Source organism: Alligator mississippiensis, chromosome 3 (genome assembly GCF_030867095.1).
Source record: "Alligator mississippiensis isolate rAllMis1 chromosome 3, rAllMis1, whole genome shotgun sequence".
Classification (NCBI taxonomy): Eukaryota; Metazoa; Chordata; order Crocodylia; family Alligatoridae; genus Alligator; species Alligator mississippiensis.
The window spans coordinates 7,933,190-7,952,271 of NC_081826.1; the positions used below are offsets into that span (position 1 = coordinate 7,933,190).

The 19,082-nt window shown below is 38.4% G+C and overlaps 1 protein-coding gene across 5 annotated transcripts in view; it reads left to right on the forward strand.

Moving 5' to 3' along the window:
• The window catches only part of TRAPPC9 (trafficking protein particle complex subunit 9), an 839,741-nt gene that overhangs the window by 91,652 nt on the left and 729,007 nt on the right, over positions 1-19,082 (forward strand). For all 5 annotated transcript variants that reach the window (XM_059723710.1, XM_006258702.4, XM_059723712.1 and 2 more), the window contains 3 exons: positions 1,014-1,140; positions 8,145-8,290; positions 16,398-16,483. In XM_059723710.1, coding sequence (XP_059579693.1) covers positions 1,014-1,140; positions 8,145-8,290; positions 16,398-16,483 — 359 coding nt within the window. The remainder of the gene's footprint in view (positions 1-1,013; positions 1,141-8,144; positions 8,291-16,397; positions 16,484-19,082) is intronic.

Consider the following 19,082-nt stretch of genomic DNA (forward strand, 5'->3'; position numbering starts at 1 on the left):
CAAAATAGGTGAAAATCATCTTCTTGCATGTGTTTTCAGTGGAAAAGCTTACTTGTAGGGAAATGGCTCTATGCACAGCTCCAGTGTTAATGATGGCATCTTCTTGCAGGAGAAAATCGGAACCTAAGTTCAGGTCACTAATAATTTTCTCTAGGAAAAAAACAGTAAATGTCTTGAAATGGCTGAGACGCTTTTAAATCCAAAGGTAACACTTGAACAGTCATGATAGTTAACTTTCAGAATTGTTTATATTATACCTCACTTCCATGACTTCATGGGAAATAATACATCCAGATTATATTTTTCTTAGTTACTGATTTGAAACTTAGTTCAAATATCTACCTAGTTTGGGTTTTTTTTGTTTTGTTTTTTAAATCGAAATAGAAGCAAAAGCTTTGTCATCACTGGCTATGTAATCATATGCATGATATGAAGATCTTAAAATTTGCTGTGCTTTAACACAAAGTAGCAATGAAATGCTTGTGCTGCCTCTTTTCTTTCTGTAGGTGGATATTTTCATTGACCAATATGCCTTTCTGGTGTTACTCTGATTTAATAGAAGCATTGCTCTGTAATAATTGTGCTATATGCCTGGAAAGAGAGAGGTTTTGAAAAAGGTTATAAAATACGTACAACTTTTTTTGTTGTGATTTCTATTTATAAACCATTCAGATTATTTTTACTGGTTTTAGTATGCAGGAATGCTGGACACATTTATTTTATTGTGCAAGCTTCTGTGAAAGTAGGGCTTAGAAATACAGTTGCAATTTGTGTTAAAATGACAATTTTATTTAACAGTGAGGCTTATGAAGCATACATTTTAACTGGCTAGATGCAGCCTTTACAGAACAAAGAGAATTGAATATTATGGTACAGTCTTGTGTCTAGTTTATAAATAAAGCTGTTGAAATCTGAGTTGACTGAACCTTCATTCTTAGCTCTACCTTTTGTGTTTGGGTGTTGTAACTTTTTGGAAAAAAAGCTTTAATTGGGAAAAAAAAAATCTCTTTTAGAAAAGAAAGATGTAACCCAGAGTTTGGAAAACTATACCTCAAAATGTCCTGGCACAATGGAGTTGATCACACTTCCAGATGGTTTGAAATTGCCCCCTGTTCCATTCACCAAACTGCCTATTGTAAGGTAAGACTACATTTAACATTATATTTAATGGTTACAATCTGCTGGGCACTTCTAGGGAATTGCCTCAAATCAGTGGTTTTCAACCTGTGATCCGTGGACCCTTGGTCTGCAGACTGTCTAAGGGTCTGTGAAAGAGGACTATGATGAATCAAAAGTACGTGAATACCCACACTTAAATTCAAACAGGTCCGCACCTCCATTCAAAATTTTTTAGGGGCCTGCAAAAGAAAAAAAGGTTGAAAACCAGTCTCCTTTGCGTACGTTATTGTCTGGTGTGATACAGAACATGTTAAATTATGGATTTCTTTAATAAATTATTAAATTTTACGGTGCAGTCGTTGGTCTAAAATTAGCTCCTTGAGTGGAGAAAATTTGTTTTGTTTTGTTTTTTGTCTCACTCTTGAAAATCAAAGTAAGAATAACCCAGAAAGCTTAGGTAGGGATTTTCAAAAGAGCTTAAGAGGTAAAACTAATCTAGGTAAAAGTCATTATTCTGTGAGATGCCTCCCTCCCTCCCTGCCCCCAGAAACACGCATACAACAGACAAAAATAATCAAATGATCAGTTGAGATGAGACATTTTACCATGTTTCAGTCTGATCCATTGCAACTTCTGTGTGTCAGATTGCCTGTACAGAACTTCATTGTAAGAGGTGCATCCTATGGCTCAAGTCATAGCAGTGTATAAACCCATTATTGTTGTCTCAAGCTCACATCTTAATAATAAAAGAACATTTATGGACTTCTCCACAGTTCCTTCCTTCTTTCCTCTCAATCCTTTTGGAAACGCTTGTGTTATTTGGTGTCTCTTCATATTTTTATTAAAAAATACATAGTTAAGAATCTACTACAAGAATCTTAATAAGTAGTTAAGAATAGTTGTTTAGGCCTCTCTTACCATTGAGTTAGCATCAGAATAAAATTCTCAATCTTGAGATTAAAGCTCAAAGGAAAAAAAAAATACATTCAGCTGCAGCTTTGACTAACACGTGAATGTTTGGAATGCCTGGGGTAATGCTTTTGCTTCGGAGTTGCTTGGCACAACTTGCTTCGGAGTTGTGTTGTGTGTGTAACCTGGGCTAGGAGGGGATGTGAATGGTGTTGGCGTAAGGGGAGCTTTAGCTGCTTGGGCCCTTTTCCACAAAAGGATTTCAGCACCTTTTATGTGCGAGTTGTATATCCAAAACCAAAAGTACAGTCCTCCAAAATATCTATTAAACTATGCTGGACCCTGAAATTTGAAGTCCAGGTTTTCGCCAAGAAAATATACTCCTGCGTTAAAGTTCTGTGCATGCTGACAAGCATCTCTCTTGGCAATACTGTGCTGTTGAAGCCTTGCCTTTTACTCATGTTGTAGGACTATAACCAAGACTTTGGGGTGTATTTGTACTGTCATCTGCCATGTAGTGTTGGCTTGTTTTACCTTACCGTAGGTATCTCCAACTTGGATGCGTAAAACAGTATAGCCAGAGCAGCATGGAGCATGGCAGCCCACTGCATGGAGCACTCCATCTGTAGGTAGATTGTTGCTTGCACACTATGAAGCTCATGTACTTCTGTTCTGCATGGTAGTTTGTAATGTAGGTGTAGCCTACATCTAGGTTCAGGACTCTTTTCCCTACTTTACTAAATTTACAGTGATTCTGAGAAACCTTATATGTACAGTATTTACCTGAATCCAAGAAGACTTTAGATTTAAGATGACCTCCCCATAATTAGATTCTGAACATGGAAAATTTATAAATTTGTTATAATTTTACATGTATAGAATCATATTACTGGAGGTTTGTCTTAAATTCATCCCCCCCCTCAGTGGGACAAGCAGTGGTAGAGGGGAAGGTGGTGGGAGAGGCAGCAGGGGGAGTCATGTGTCTGAGACCGTTGTCCCTCGTATTGGATTTAAATACCAGGGAGGGGGGGAGGAATGGCACTGCAGGGTAGAAGATAGCAAGGGGCTTGTTCCCCTTTGTTAAATTATGGGGGGACACCTCATCTTGGATTTGAGTAAATACAGTACATTCCAATCTCTTAGGTTAAAAGCAATATGTGCAGATCTTAAGTTCATGTAAAAACTTGATTCTTTATAGTGTGTAATAAATTTAAGCCCTACCAACTTGGCAGTGGTCTTTCATAACTTAGAAGCAGAATGCAGAACATAGGAAAGTTACACTGACAAATAGGAAGAGGACTGAAGAACAATGAGTACTTTATGTAGTACCTTTCTTTAAAAGATGACAGACCCATTATTAAAAATGAATAATAGATTATAAGGCTAGAAGGGATCATTATGACTCTTACTGATCCTGTATATTACACAGGCCATAATATTACCCTGAATAAATTCCTGCTTCAAGTAGATCCTATTTTTTTAGGAAAGCATCTGTTCTTCATTTAAATATTTCATTTTGAGTTGTTCCAATAGTTAATTAGCCTTACAGTGCAAAATAAGGAGCACATTTTTCATTTAAATTTGTCTAGGCCTTTTTTCCAGGCATTGGATCTCACTCCTTTTTCTGCTAGATTAAAAAGTCCTTAATTATCACATTTCTATTCTGGCTAGTACAGAAAATTAACATTAATGCCCCTTGGCCAGTTCTCTCAATTTTTGGATGCAATTTATCTGGACCTGCTGATCTCAGAGTCCAATTTTGGTAGTTCCTTGACATGTGTTGAAGCTTAAAAATATTTTTGTATCATATGACTACTGTCATCTGTTTTTTCCCAAATAGAGAATAGGCGTATTTACTGAATATTTCTTCCTTTGCTGCATTATTCTTCCATGTCTTGCTAATAACAGAAAAATAACATTGTTAGGATATTTTTGTTCCTGTTATACTTAACTTTCTTGTTTCTAATTTTGCTTGCCACCCATTTGGCCTTTTACTTCACTTTTCAGGAGGGTTTTGTGGTGTTTTTTTTTTTAACAACTTCTTGTTTCTAATTTATATTCATTTTTTTTCAACTTCTTTTTTTTATCTATTTATCATGTATGGCTTTTTACAGTTTTTATTTCTAGTGTGCCAGGCTTTTAACCAGTGTAGCCTTGCTCAATCATAATTCTATATTTGAGTAGCATCTAGTAAAATATTTTAATATTTTCCAGTTATTCACATTTTTTGTTTTTGCTTTTTTTTTTTTTAATTCCAAGGCTATAGAATGCAACTCATTCAGTTTTAAATATCTCAGGAACTACTTACTGTTCTACACGTGAAATGCTATGATTTTGTGTGTGAAGAAAAAGGGATTTATTGCTCTGTGAAACCATAGAAATATTTCTTTTGCAGATATAGCTGAAGATTGGTATAGCTTTGTTTTGTATGTCAAATGCTTTTTTTGATGGTTTCTTTTTGCTACTTTTACCTTTTACAGTGCTTATATAATGTAATAAGTGATTTAGAGCATAGGTAGATATGTATGAAATGTCCCTTTATTGGCAGTTTACCTGTATGTATATATGTATATTCTTATGGGTGCTTATGAGTTTATTCTTAAATGCTTCATTTAAAATATTTGTTTCCTAATTGCATGAGGCCGTCTCAGTAGAAGTAATTATCTGTTCATTGCTGTGTATGAGATGTTCCAGGAATCTTTACGTTTCGGTTAATTATTTTTAGATAAATTCAGTGTTTATTTAATAGCGTTACTTTTTGGTTTTGATGGTTGTGGTGGTAAAAATTAAAATGTTAATACTTTGTAATAGTTATTATCCAGTAATGTCTCTGTACAGCTTCCTTCAGAATGCTTCTGTTGCTGGTGCAATGTTATGGTGTTGCAGTGATGATACCTCTTTGTATTATTCCTTGTACCATTTCATTTTCTTTTCTGTGGTAGCACATTAGGCTTGAAGGTTTAGGTAACTTTCTACAGGAATTTTTGTTTCCTGATTATGTATTCAGTTTAACTTTTATTAGGACAGTACTCATATTTTTGCTTGATATAGTTGTCTGCTGTTTACCAGGTGTTTTCTTTGCACTAATATTATTTTTATTCCTAGACTAACAGTTATTCATGTAACTTATCTGCTGTATTGTAAACCATGAAAATTATTTTAATATCCTTAAAACATAATTTTCTTCTTCGGAAAAAGTGGTTTTATTGTTGTTTCTCTGTTGCCAATTAACAGTTGAGAAGTTTTCTTCTCGGTGCATCTTTGCTGTAACTTATTAACATCTAAAAATCTTCCATAAAATGCTCAATGAAAACTGAATCAACTGTAATGTTTGCGGTTTTTCTTTGATATATCTTTGCATTATTATCAAAGCATTCTAGGAAGGTAGCTTGCATTCTCATGTGGAGTCAGGAAAAAGAAGTTTCATCCTAAAAACAAGCTGTGCTTTTTTATAAGGTTCTTGCACATTCTTAGTTTCTTTCAGAGATAGATCTCCAGCAACAAAAACTTTACTAATTGGGCACTGTTTTAATGCCCTTGTATTTGTTCATTATTCCTTCAAGTGTCCATCTGGAAGGAAGTAAAGCTTTTCAAATTACTCATTTATTCTTTGTATTTCTCTACTGGATAAAAACTTGGTTGTGATCAAATCACATTATTCATAGTTTTAGCCTTCAGAGAAGGATTTTGAATAAATAGTATGGCATTTGGTGCCTCCAGAGGACCCAAATTTAAATTCTAGGTTGGTTATACTGTGAAATTCCAAAAAGAAGGTACCTGCTAATTACTCTTGGCTATATTATAATGTGAGGCACAAATACCAGAGTTGAGCATGATCTCTCACGAGGGACCATAACTGAAGTGTAAACAGATGACTGTTTAGGTGCTTTGTATTTAAACTGATACAGTTCCTGCTTAAACCTTCACTGGTGCATTATGCCTGGCACTGGCTCAGTTTAATTATCCTATATCTTACAAATTAAATTAACATTATTTTATTAAAAAGAAAAAGTTAAGCTACAAGAGTAAGTGGTGCTTGTATATTTCAGCAGTTTCCTTCTCTTTAAGTAAATTTGATTTAATAATCAGGACTATTACTGCCAAATGCCTGCCAGTTGAATGTTCTGATCTTTTTTTTTTTTTCCTGTTGCATCTATACCTCCCATCAGTTTTACAGGACACTCCGTGTAAGAACATAAGGTGTTTATAGACATGCTCCAGAAGGGGGGAAGGGGGCACTTTAATTAGAGTGGCTTTGAGAGCTGCTCTAATTAAATTGTCCAGAACATCACGTGTTTCACTGTCCCTGCACTGAAAAATGGTGGCAAGGGCACTTGAACTAAAGCTTATCGAATGAGCCATTTTTCAGTGTGGTGTGGTGAGGCTGATGCACGTGATGCTGGAGTCTGCTCCAACACACTGTAATTACCGATTCTCCTCCCCCACCCCACATCTCCCTGGCTAGGGAAAGACATTACACACAAACTGGTTTAAGTGATCAGAAACTGGTTTAAACATGTAACAGAATACAAGTTCAGTGCATATAAACCAGTTTCAAAATGGCTGAAGGTAATGGTTTAAGATAAACCTGGTTGAACGTAGTATTGGGCTTAACTGATTTGGGTCAAACCAGTTTATGCAATGTCTGTCCTAGACCCCTTCCTGGTTTAAGTTAAAGCAGAGTCCCCCAGCATCCCAGATGCTTTGCAGCCCTGGGCTGGGGCTCCAGAGAGTAGGGCTGGCCCTGCCATCTGCTCCCTAGCCAGAGCTCCAGCAGAGACTGCAGGCACAGCAGGGCCTGCCTGGCTTCCCCTTCCCTCCTCACTGCTCAAGCAGGGATCCCCCCAGCCCCGTGGACCCTAGGCATGTGGTATGCTAGCTAATGCTGAGAGCTGTCTGTGTGTCTGCTTTTTGGAGCTAAGCAGGTCAGTGGCTAATGTCCCTCCCTTCCTTCCTTCCTTGGAAAAAGCTGTTTAAGAAGAGTTTGAACTAATAAGAGAGGCTTTTGTTTTCCTGATGGGCTGTTAAATGCTGTGTTATCACATCCCTGTTGGCTACCTCCCTGTCATTTTGCTGCAGACAGTACGAAGAAGCAGGGAGAGGGAGATTGAAAAGCTCAGTATCATTATCACTGCACACCCCACTTTGCCTCGGAGTGCTAGGTGAGGTCTGGCAACTCCCAGCCCTTGAGTAGCGAGCAGGGAAAAGCCTGGGATGGTGGAAGCAGGGTTGGGGTTTAAATACCTCCCTAGCTGGAGAGTCCTGTCAGGGCCTGGCCATGCCTCTCCCTCAGCTCAGCACTCTAGAAGGGAAGAGAGGGCTACTGTAGTACCCTCCCAGCTTCCAGCCTGAGCCACTGCAGGCATGTGCAGGCATTTCCTCAGTCCGGAGGGAATGTCTCTGCACTTGTAGAGCCATTCAACATAGGCGGGTTAGACTAACTTGCAAAGATTGAATCAATTCAGGCTCAGGCTTCCTGAATGTCTGGCCCTAGCCCTTGTGCCTGTTTAAACTGCTTGCCTCTGTTTCTTTTTCTTTTTCTTTTGTTCCCCCTCCCCTTCCCTCTCTCCTTCTCTCTCAATTTCTGATATCCTTTTTTTTTTTTCTTGCTCTAAAAGCAAATTGTTATCTCTTTAAACTCATTTGGATTCTGGTGTAGTTTCCTTCCTTAGGAACTTTCTCATATTACATTTAATGTGAAACAGTTCTGTCTGGGTTCTAGCTGTGTGAAAGGTCTGTGCAGTCTTTTGCTATCTAGTGCTTAGTGCTGAAAAATCTTTAGATTTCTTTCCGGGACTTGGATTGTGGATTATAGAGAAACCACAACTATCTGGATTCCTTACATTTGAATTCAGGGGGATTACAGTCTGAATGTCGCACTTTTGTAGGAAGTGTTAATCGTTTACATCTTTCCTATTGTACCCTTTTCTTATCTTTTTGAATTAATGTGTATTTGCAATTTTTTTATTTAATGCTCCTTGTCTTTATACCTTCAGTTTATTTATACTTTTTTTATTACTGTGCTTATTCTAATAAAAAAGTTGCATAATCAGTATTTAAAAACTGATTTTAATGCAAAAAACAGCCAAAAATGCCTTCCTTTTTTTACTTAACAGATCTGTGAAACTCTTGAACCTTCCTGTCAGCCTTCGGCCCCAGAAAATGAAAAGTTTGTTGGGTCAGAACATGTCAACCAAAAGTCCTTTTATATATTCTCCAATTATTGCGCACAACCGTGGAGAGGAAAGAAGTAAGAAAATAGGTGAGAGTGTCTGTATTATTTTAACCTTTAAATCCATGTCATGCTTCTATAAATCATAAGCTTCCTCTTTGGGTAGCTTGATTTTTATGCAACCAGGAGCAAAATATTATTGTCTTCCAATATACTCGATATACTTTTCCTTTTAGCTAATTAGCTAAATTAGTTTGTCATTCAATAACTTGGTATTTACTTTCAAATGGCCCTGGCATACAATTAAGGCACAAGTCTTCCCCTTAACCCAGATAGAAATGCTCTTCCATGTCAATAGGAGTTTTCATCACAGTAGGCGTGTAGGATGAAGCAGGGGGGCATGGTCCTCATCCTTGGATCTCTTGAGTGTGTTTAACAAATTACTGTCGATCTTTGCAGTGGCAGGACATTGATATTGCCCTTCTGCCCCTGCTTTACCCATGGCAAACTAAGCAATGTTTCTGCTGTTTCAGATATTATGTCTCCTAGTTGTGTGTGAGGGCTGTTCCTAACGTTTTTACCAGCTGGTTAGACAAACACTTTTCTAGGATTGTTTAGGCAGGGGTGATTTTTGCCTTGCACAGAGGTTTGGACCAGATGACCTCCTATGATATCTTCCAGCTTTATTTTTCTTAGAGTCTATGAAATTCGGACGACCTCCAATGAGGCTCAAATTTTATTACCAAAAAAAAAAAGTTTGTAGGGAAAATCCTATTCTACATGTGTCCATTCTACTTGGGAGTAGGGGTGCACTGATGGAATGAAAATTCCATCCAGGAAGAGCACACACCAACTGCTGAAGCTTCCTTAGCCTGACGAAGGGTTTTTGAACCCGAAAGCTTGCTTAATAACTGTTCTCCAACCATTTGGGTTGGTCTAATAAAAGATATCAAATTCACCCAAGGAACCTTGTCTCACCTTAGCACACACACTCATTCAAACCATGTAGTATAGTGTATAGTAGAGGCTGTAGTGATTGTGAGAGCACTGGTGTCAGTGTATCTATCTAGCCAAGGCCCTGGAGTCTGCTGTCGGTGGTCAGCTTCCTTCAAGGTGATGTCTTCTCCAGAAGGGAGTCGCCTGCTTGTCCTTCTGTCTCGGTAGGTTAGCTGCTAGGTGAGAGGGTGACACTGAGGGTCACACTTCGCTGCCTTTTATCCCTCTCTGGTAGAGTTGTGTGATCCCCCAGCATCATCTTGGCTACCCAATCTGGAGGTTGCTGTCCCACGTGGGTCTTGAGTAGTACTTGACAGCTGTTGGTCACGGGGATCTTGCTTGCTGGTAGTGCAGTTTGGGAGTCAGTTTGTGATTTTGATTAATTAACAATGGTATTGTAGGAATAGTCAACAGGGTAGGTTCTCAGTTCCAGGAATCAGTTCTTTAGCCTGATTTAACTTAAAATGCAGTTCCTTGGCTTAGGGTACTGTCTAATGATGATCATCCTTCACTCGCATGCACACAAGGGACCACCCAATATACCAGATTTTATCATTTTACAATTACAATTTTAATGCAGTTTTAACAATGGTTCAGGGTGTAGCTTCATTCTACAGGGAGTACATTCCTTAAGAGTTTACAAGTATAAACTATAAAATGCCTTGGTAAAGACAAGACAGATGAAATATAAAAATGCACTGTGAGAAGTATATAAAAATGCAATGTGAGGTAGTGAGGATCAAAGGCTACTGGGGACAGTAAGTGAGTTAGCACCAGGATATATTTACAGTCTTTGCAGTGGATATTTTAGTTTTGTTTTCTTTAGTGACACTGAGCTTAATTGATATGTAGATGTAGTGTCTAGGTTTTTCCTACAGAAAGCCACTTCAGCTTTCTGGCTTGCTCTGGGCCTTGCCACACCCATGCAATGAATGTGCTAGGTCTCTGCCAGCACTTGGAAGGAAAAGAAATACACAAAACTGGGGGTGGGGGTGCAGTCAAGAAGGGGCTGCTGTTATATCCATGTCCAGAAAGGAAATGTACAAAGGGGGCTTTCTGCTACAGCTCCACTGTGCTCTGTGGGGTGGGGGGAGCCAGGCCTGCGCTCCGGGCTGCAGCTGGGGCTAGCTGCCTGGAGCACAACCCTGGCTCTACCCATCCTGCAGAGCACAGCCCAGCAGCGGGTAGCTGGGGCTAGCCTCCTGGAGTGCAGCCCGGCCCAGCCCACCCCATGCAGATCCGGGGACATGCCTGCTCCCATGCTGTCTTGGTCCAGCAGCATGCAGTGATGGAAGCCCAAGTCCTGCGTCCCCCGGCCCTGACTGGGCAGCTTGCCCCAGCCCCAATCCCTCCCTCGCTGTGGGGGCATTGATCAGCCCCCCTTTCCCCACACCCCTTCCTTCTCCCCTCCGCCCACCACAACAGACTTAACAGCTGGAGGCAACTATGCCCAGCGTGGTTGAGGACTGCTGCCTGTTTAGTCTATGGCCGAATCTCTGAATCTGTGTGGAGGCTTCTGATTCATTTCAGAGCTTTTAATGGGTCTCCCGATTCAATTTGGATTTGGAAATTCAGCTGCCAAATCAGGCCGAATCTCTTCCAAATCGAATCGCTACCAAAACTTCTCGCAGCCCTAATTTTAATGCCTGCGGGGGCTCTGGGTACTACTGCAGCCTGAATGGTCACAAAACGTCTTGTATGCTGAGGATACAATGATTGTGGTGAGGCTGGTGGCACTGGTTATGTATTATGGGTGCCCGGCACTTTAGGTAAGAATATTTTCCGTTGCTTATAACTTTACAAAAAATTGCTGTTTTGGGCTGAATTTTTGCAAAGTTTGGAAAGTTTCTGGAAATGATTTTAAGAATTAGGCTTGGAAAAATGCATTTTTTTTGTCCATGTTTAAACAATTATGTTAACGTTTCCTTTGAACAGCTCTAGCTCTAGCAATCCATTCCATGGAGTAGGGACTTGATGTGCCCAAGGTAACCTGGGGGAGTTGGGGAAAGCCGCATGTCTTCTCTGTGGAAGCCTGTTAACATTTGACCAGATTATCCATTTTTGGAAAATTGCACTTCATATATGTGTGTTCTTGCATTTTTAGGAGAGAATTTTTCTGATGATTGGGCCTGTACTTATGATTCAGTTTTGCCATGTCTCAAAACATGGAGAGTTCCAGTTCTTGTGCTTTGATTCTTCCTGGTTTGTCTTTGGTCCCCTTGGACCAGAATCTTAATTCTGGCTTTTCCTGAACTTGAATGCTTGATTTTACAGTTTGATATTTCATTGTATTTTGTTGATCTAATGTACATAGACAACTAACAGATGAATTCTGGAGGATGGAATATAATATCAAGGCTATGATCAAACCCACAAAGTTAGCATGCATTTTGTTAATTTGGTGGTGTTTATAGCCTTTTTCATCATTAAAGACTATGGTTGCTCTTTACAAAGCTATACAGAAGGCAGAAGTGACACTTACCTATGACTTTCAGGTGACAAAAGCATTTTTTTATGATGACAAATAAGATGTCCCAAAGTGGAAATAAATATAATTAGGAAGGCAGTGACAAAGGCAAATACCCTATTTCCTGAAGGACCTTTGCTTTTGTTGCAAGTTAGTAAATGCTATTAGGCATATGTCTTAGTCTTCCAAGTTTCATAGTGTCACTTTCCATTTTTGTGAGAGCATTCCTATCATTAGGTAAACTGATTTTGGCAATTGCCCTTCTCATTTTTCCTCTGTCATTGTTTACCTATTTTTTTTTGTTGCTCTAAGGAAGGTTGTTTAAATTAAAGCTAGGCAGGAAATAAGCTTTTCCATTATTTTGTGAGAACTTTGGAAACTTCAAAGATTGCTTCCCTATCCCAAATTGGAACAAAGTCAATCTCAAAAAGAGGTCATGAGCCCCATGTGGGTGAGTACACAGCTTAAACTGTACTCTTCACCTATAAAGAAATAGTATTTCTTGTGAAAAATGGTTCCTGCTATTTCTTATTAATTTTGTCATGTTATAGAACTGTTTTCATTATTCAATTTCTTAAATCGTTTATATTGTTCAGTTGGATTTTTCATATATACAAAATCCTTAACTCTTTGGTAATTTAACCAAAATTTTTATAAAGATTATTTATATTCCTGAACCATTGATTCCATTAGAGAATCTATATTGGCTCAATATTATTACTTGGTTCATAAAGGAAAGAAAGAATTTTTGGGAGAAAGAAACTCAATATGATGAATTAAAAAAAAAAATCTTTTAAATCATGCTATGATGGCATTATGTAAATGGACCTAACTATATATAGAACTGTATGTAGATATAAGTTGCACTTACAGAATAGTAGCAAACATCCTTGGTTAGGATATAACTTGGGTTTTTCAAGTTTTTAAAAATAATCCTGGTTGATTACCTGACATTAATTTGCAAATGAATCTTAGTATGTAATTGGATAAATCGTTATAGCAAAAAGTAAGTTGAGTATTAGCGAAAGCCCAAAGGGAAATTAAACCCTTGAGAAGAGTCTTAAATTGCTTACCACTCTTTTAGTGCTTGTAACTTAAGCTTCTTAAACTAATTATATTTTAAAATGTTAAATTGGATTATCGTAGATTAGTTCAGGTTTCTACCTTGATAGTTATGAATAATAAAACTACAAATCCTGGTGCAACAGAAGTGATTAGTGTTATAGATTATAGACAATGCGTGCAGAAGTAAGAATGTAGAATATGTTCTGACTCTTAATGGTTTAAAGTGATAGTTAACCTGTCATCATTTTAACGCTGTTACCAGCTCCAGTAGCTGCAGGTAGTCGGGGCAGTTGAGGCTAGGTGAGAGACTGCTACAAGCAAATCCAGGATTTTTGAGAACATGTTACCTTGGCTGCCACTTTCCTTTCCAACAATGTCTGCCAGAAAGACTTCCACTGTGTTCCTGTGGGGAATTCCTACAGGGATTGTAAATTAAGGAAGTTGAAGGTCCTTCTTATTGTGCCCAATTCATTCCAAAGACTTAGCTACTTTTGAGCAACAGCAGAAAGAGTGGGACAATTTCTGGGCTGGCAAAACATCAGCCCTAGTGGACCAGGCATGCAGTAGGTATAGGTGTTTTTAGTGAAGGCTTTGATTATATGAGAAAACAGTGAGTATGCTTCGTATTATTCAGCCTGAAAAGACCTAGGAATGCTACACAGAGGTGATTTGGGATATGCTGTATTTTCTTACATACAACAAGGAGAGCTTTTTCCCCAAAAAAACACCTACTGAACATTTGAGTAAAATCAGTAAGAGCAGGTTTTCCTGTAGATGAGATGAAAGAGGAAGTAAAATCTGTAGCAATCCACAGGCAGCAGAGCAATAGGCAGGCTTGGCTCCCTAGCTTGTGCTACTTTGTTACCTAATACAAGGAAATCTTTCTTTCTCCTCCGTCCCCCCCCTCTCCTTCATTCTTCCAATGAAGAAAAACAAGGTGTGTATTGCAGTCCAGGACATGCTGCATGTAAAATATATAGATATATGGTATCGTAGAAGGGAAAAAGAATGAAAAGTAAAATGGAAAAATAAGAGGCAATAAAAGTCTAGAATTTGTTTGGGATTGGTGTTAGAATTGAGAAAATGTTTAAAAAATTATATTTAATGCTTAGATTTTTGAAAGCCATCAGTCCATACAAGAGCTTGCTATCTGTGGAGCACTTGCATAATTTTATCATGTTGACCAGTCACATGATGTTGCCTTGGCTTCTTTCTAGCTATAAGGTGCTTTAAAGCAACTAAAATACATAAAAGACTTCTATAATGTTACTTTTCAACTATGGTAGCAGTCCTGAAAGAAGCAGTCTAAAGTGATGAATAGGAGAAGAGAGAGTATGAAAGAGTTCCTTGGTTAATGACCACAACATGAAAGGCTTTGGGAATGCTTGTCTCTGTCCACCAAACGTTCTCATTGATGCTACTTCCATCCTCTCTTCCCCATTTCCTCCTGTTTTTACTTGCTATGCATTATTTTAAATTCTTACACTATTTTATATATGTCTGTATAGTTCCATGCATAAGGAGGCAATGAGATAACTGGGGGTGTCTGGGGTCCTTCTGGAATATAAATAGAAGCACTAATAAAAAACACTGCAGTTTCTTCAGGCTGGTAGTCAGTGGATTTGTACAAAAAAAAAAAAAGTACTCCTGGGTTTTTTTTTTTTTCCTGGATCCCTAGTCCGTAGCTCTTTTTAGGATGAGTTGGTAGTATAGTAATGATGTGGTAACTGTGATGGTCCAGAAATTGTGTGAGGTGCAAGGATTTCTTAGAGTTCTGTCTTTTATTGAACCAACTACAGTATGTAGCTGACATAGTTAGACTTGTTTCCAAATGCAAGATGGTCTGACTTGAAGAAGAGTGTCTTGCTCTTGGAAACTTGTCTATGTTAGCTACATAACTGGTCCAAAATAAGAAATCTCTAGGATGAGTTGCTAATAGTATGGCCAAAGATGACTGTATACAAGATTTCTGACACGATAAAAAGTTAGAATAGGTTTCCTATGTTCAATAGTTACTTGACAATAACAGTCTAGCTTTTTGAGCTTCTGTGCTTAAAGAAAACCTGGGAATGATTATATATTACATACCAGTTTGTTATCCTACTAAGTAACTCAGCTTTCAGACTGTGTGGTTGCAGTGCATTTATGTAGTGGTTGTATAAATAGTGTGAAAATGCTGGTTCATTTTTAGATTTTCAGAGGCATTTGGACACCTCACTTACTGGCATTATTTAAATGTAGTTGTTAATGGCAGTTAGGCTTCTAAAAACCTTGGAAGAACTGAGTTTTAGTTTTTGCAGAAACAGTAATTTTTGGTGTGATTTTTGAAGTGCCTAGCACATTTTGGACCTCAACCAAACAGGATAAATTGAGGGGCATACCTGTTCTTTCTTTAATCAGTATTTTTCTTTGTAGTTTTTCATTTGCAGGTTTAATATTTTAAGAGGTTGAACTTTTCTCATAATGTATGTTCTTAATTTCTACCAGCATTAATTGGAGTTAAACATTTGCATTGAGAACTGCTCCCATGAGCTCTCTAATACTATTCACAAAATGTAATCAGATAGCAAATGGTTGTGAATGTGTAATTTGAGTGCAGACCATTCTAGCCAGTGAATTTGTCTAATATTCCATAACAAATCTTAGTTTATGCAGTTCACCCCCTAACATTATCCTTATAGTGGGGTGCTAATAAAGCATGGTAAGATTATGGAGAAAGCTAAGGAGAAACTTAATTCATATGTAGTGTAGTCAAGATACTGATTTTTGTTGTGTCACTTAAAGAAGAATAGGTTAAACATAGAGTACTGAAATATTAAAAAAAACTACCTCCATAATCATTGCACAGTGCTAGAGACACTCCAGCTACACTGGAATGAGACTAGTGTGATAGACTGCTGATAAATGGGAATGTTTCTCTGTTTTTTTACCAGTCCTCATAGTTATTTTAAAACTCAAGTTAATTTTGCTTGTAGAAGTTTCCCTATATGGTACCTGGAGGGATTACCTGTTGTGCTACCAATTCTTCCCTTCCCTCACTGCACAACCTCCCAGTCCATGTACTGTTTTCTATGGTGAATGGAAAGGTCCTCAAATAATGACCCAGCTTTTCTTCTATTAGTAAGTGACTTATCAGTATTTCTTGCCCTCCTATTTAAAACAAATCTTTCTTCCCCTCCCAACATAGTTGCATATATTTTGTCTATTTAGCTTTTGATTCTCTGAGGAACTGAGCACTCTGATCCAACGAAATGCTCATGTGTGAGTGTAGTCTCATTGAAGTCCATAGGAATTATTCAAGTGTGTAAGTTAAGCATGTGCTCAAGTGCTTCTTGTAGCTTGCTGCCAGAGCACTTGGGCCAGGAACCTGTTGTTTCAGTGAACAGTGCTAGACGCATTGAAACCTGGATACCTGGCACTGATTATGGCCTCTAAGCTGTACTGCTGCATAAGTACTGCTTCTCTCCTTCCAGCTATCACACAGCCTGTGCTTACACATGTACTCTCACCCTGCCACAGCATACTTGAGTAGGAAATTGGGTGTGGATATTACACAGAAAAGTACATTTGAAGAAAGGGATGCTGAGCGTTAACATCTCTTTAGTAATGAGCGTTATTGTTAAGGAACCACAATGATTAGGGTCTTTCTGTTTGAACTGTTCTATATAGACTTCCAGTGGGTCCAAGGAGACGTATGTGAAGTTCAGCTGATGGTGTATAACCCGATGCCATTTGAACTACGAGTAGAAAACATGGTATGTACGTTTCTAAACTGCTTTTTTGTGATCGCTTCTTTCAACTGTTTGCAAAGTTTAATTTAGCAGTCTTTCTCTTGTATGAAGCAAGCAGATAAAACCTACATTAAACAAACCAGTAAAGCTTTTTAAAGAAATTCTTAATTAGTCACTTATACCACGTGGCTCAGACTTTCTCCCCTGTACTGACGATGTGATATTGAAATAAAGTTCGTCTTTCGAGCATAAGGGTGCTTTGTAATTTCTGACCCATGAATCAGTAATACCCATCCTTAAACTGACTTGTATAAAAGCTGTGTGGGTATTTAAGCACTTTTTGACTATAGTAGTTTGCCACATCATAACCATCTCCTGGACTAAATAAACTCGTTTGGTAGAGCATTTCTTAACCTGGGACAGGATTGTGTGGGAATCATCAGGGCACACCTCATGTTAATGTGTGGTCTATTTTTTCTTGTTCCCATCTCATCTTGGCTATTGCAGATATCTACCATCATTTGCTACTGCCCTAAGAATTTGTCTCACACAAGTCTTCAACAAATAATGCTGCCCAAAGTTTTGACCTCCCTTCAGTTTTGAAAGAGGGCTTAAGTATTGTGTGTGTATGGCTTTTAATTCTGTGGCACAAAGGAGGAGGGAAGAAAAGTTCAGTGAAAAGATGAGGGAGAGAGGGCTAACATTTAAGCATTTAATCTAAAGATTTCAAAGACAACACTTTACAAACCACTATTACTTAACCTACAAACTCTTTGTGACAGTAGCACTCCATTTATGTGTCTGTGCGTTACTGTCTGCAAAGCCAGGCACCTTTTGTCTTTACTGTAATACTGCATATGCAGTTGGAGCTCTGCAAGGAAGTTTAATTTTGAAAGGAATTTAGGTTGAATATGTGGACCCTATCTCAAGCTCTTGGGAGCAAGAAACTGCCAAGTAGTGGAACACTTGTTCATCTTTTATTGTTTAAATTAAAAAAGAATAAAAAGGTGTAAAGTTGTTAACAGTGAAATAACCCTGCTTTGCGCTGTCTTATACCTTTTTTAATATATTTTTCCTGGTTTTTTTTCTGCCTTAACACTGTCAACCCTAGAATTGCATGCGATTGTTGTCCTTACTTTATGTCCATGGATTTGCTTTGCTCATACCCGCTTCTGGCAGAGGGAGAGTTCTTGCCCATACTTGATAGGAAAAGTAATTATTGTGGATGTTCTGAAGCTACTGATTTGTATATATTTCCCCAAATAATTCCAAATGACAGATTTATCAGCCTAGCTTAAATTCACTTGGTTACCTCATATATACTGCCAATTTATTTTTTTAACCTGAAAAGCTGTTAAAAAAATTAAATGTTTACAACCTGTAGTACCGATACAAACTTCAGACTTCTGTATCTCTATCGCTCTTGCATATATCATGTCATGTTAACTTTCTTTTAAACGTATTTTTTTTTCTCTTTGATCATTAGTGATAGAAACATATGCCTGGAAGTGAACTCCTAAATGAACAAGTGCTATTGCAAAAAGTTGTTACAATCCCTTTCATAAACTTGCCAAGCTTCATATTAAAGATGGTTCATTTTGTGGGGGGTATCGCTGTTCCTATTGGAAGGCTTTTGCAAAACTTAACTGCTCTGATGGTTAGAAACATTTTAATTTGCATCTTGAATTTATTCATGGAGAATTTCTACCTGCTTGTTCTTGTGAGTCATCGTCATAGAAAAGTAGGGCTGGAAGGGAACTCCAGGGCTCATCTATTCCAACTCACTGCCTGAGGCAGGATCTTCTCTATCCAAACCGTCTCTCACAAACCATCATCTAAACTCTACATAAGACTACTGTTAACCCTGACGCATCGTAGACCTAACAACCTAACCTGCCGTAGGTAAAGCAGGGGAACCACAGCAGCCAGTGTCCTGCTTCTGTAAAATGTTGTCAGTATACACTGAAGGGGTCTCAGGTAGAGGCTTGCACCACCTGCTAGAGGCAAGCAAACCCCCCCCGGTCTGTGCCAATCTGACCATGGGGTAAAATTCTTTCCTGACCCCAAATATGGCAGTTGGTCTGATCCTGAGTAGAGGGGCAAGACTGTCTAAGAGCCAGAAACCTCTGTCTTTGCTCCCAGCAAGAGCATTGGTGTGCTCCAGTCGAAGTCCCCAGCCTTGACTGCAGCTAACACCCAATGCCTCTGGGAAGACTTAAAAAACACCCTGACCCGTATAGTGGGGAAAGGGGTGGGGGAGAGGGCAACTATTGGAGAAGGTAGAAGTAAGAAGGCAATGCACTTTTATTTTTGAGAGAACATCCCCTCTCTGCCTTTGTTTCAGCCTTTGTTTCGGCTAGTCTGAGCAAACCAAGTCAAGTTGTGTATCATTTCTTTCCCGTCATTATTATCTGTATGTCCACTACAGTGGCTAGTCACGTCATGTGGTGGTTGGACTTGAAAGAGCAAAACACTTTCAAGCCACTAGAGGTTACATATTATACACATATAGTACTGGTAACTTGCTTGGTAGTTGCTTTAGCTCATTTTTTGTCTAGCATACACAAAAACAGAAAGGAAACTATTAGTCCAAATTGCTTTACATATACAAGTTTTTGTGTTT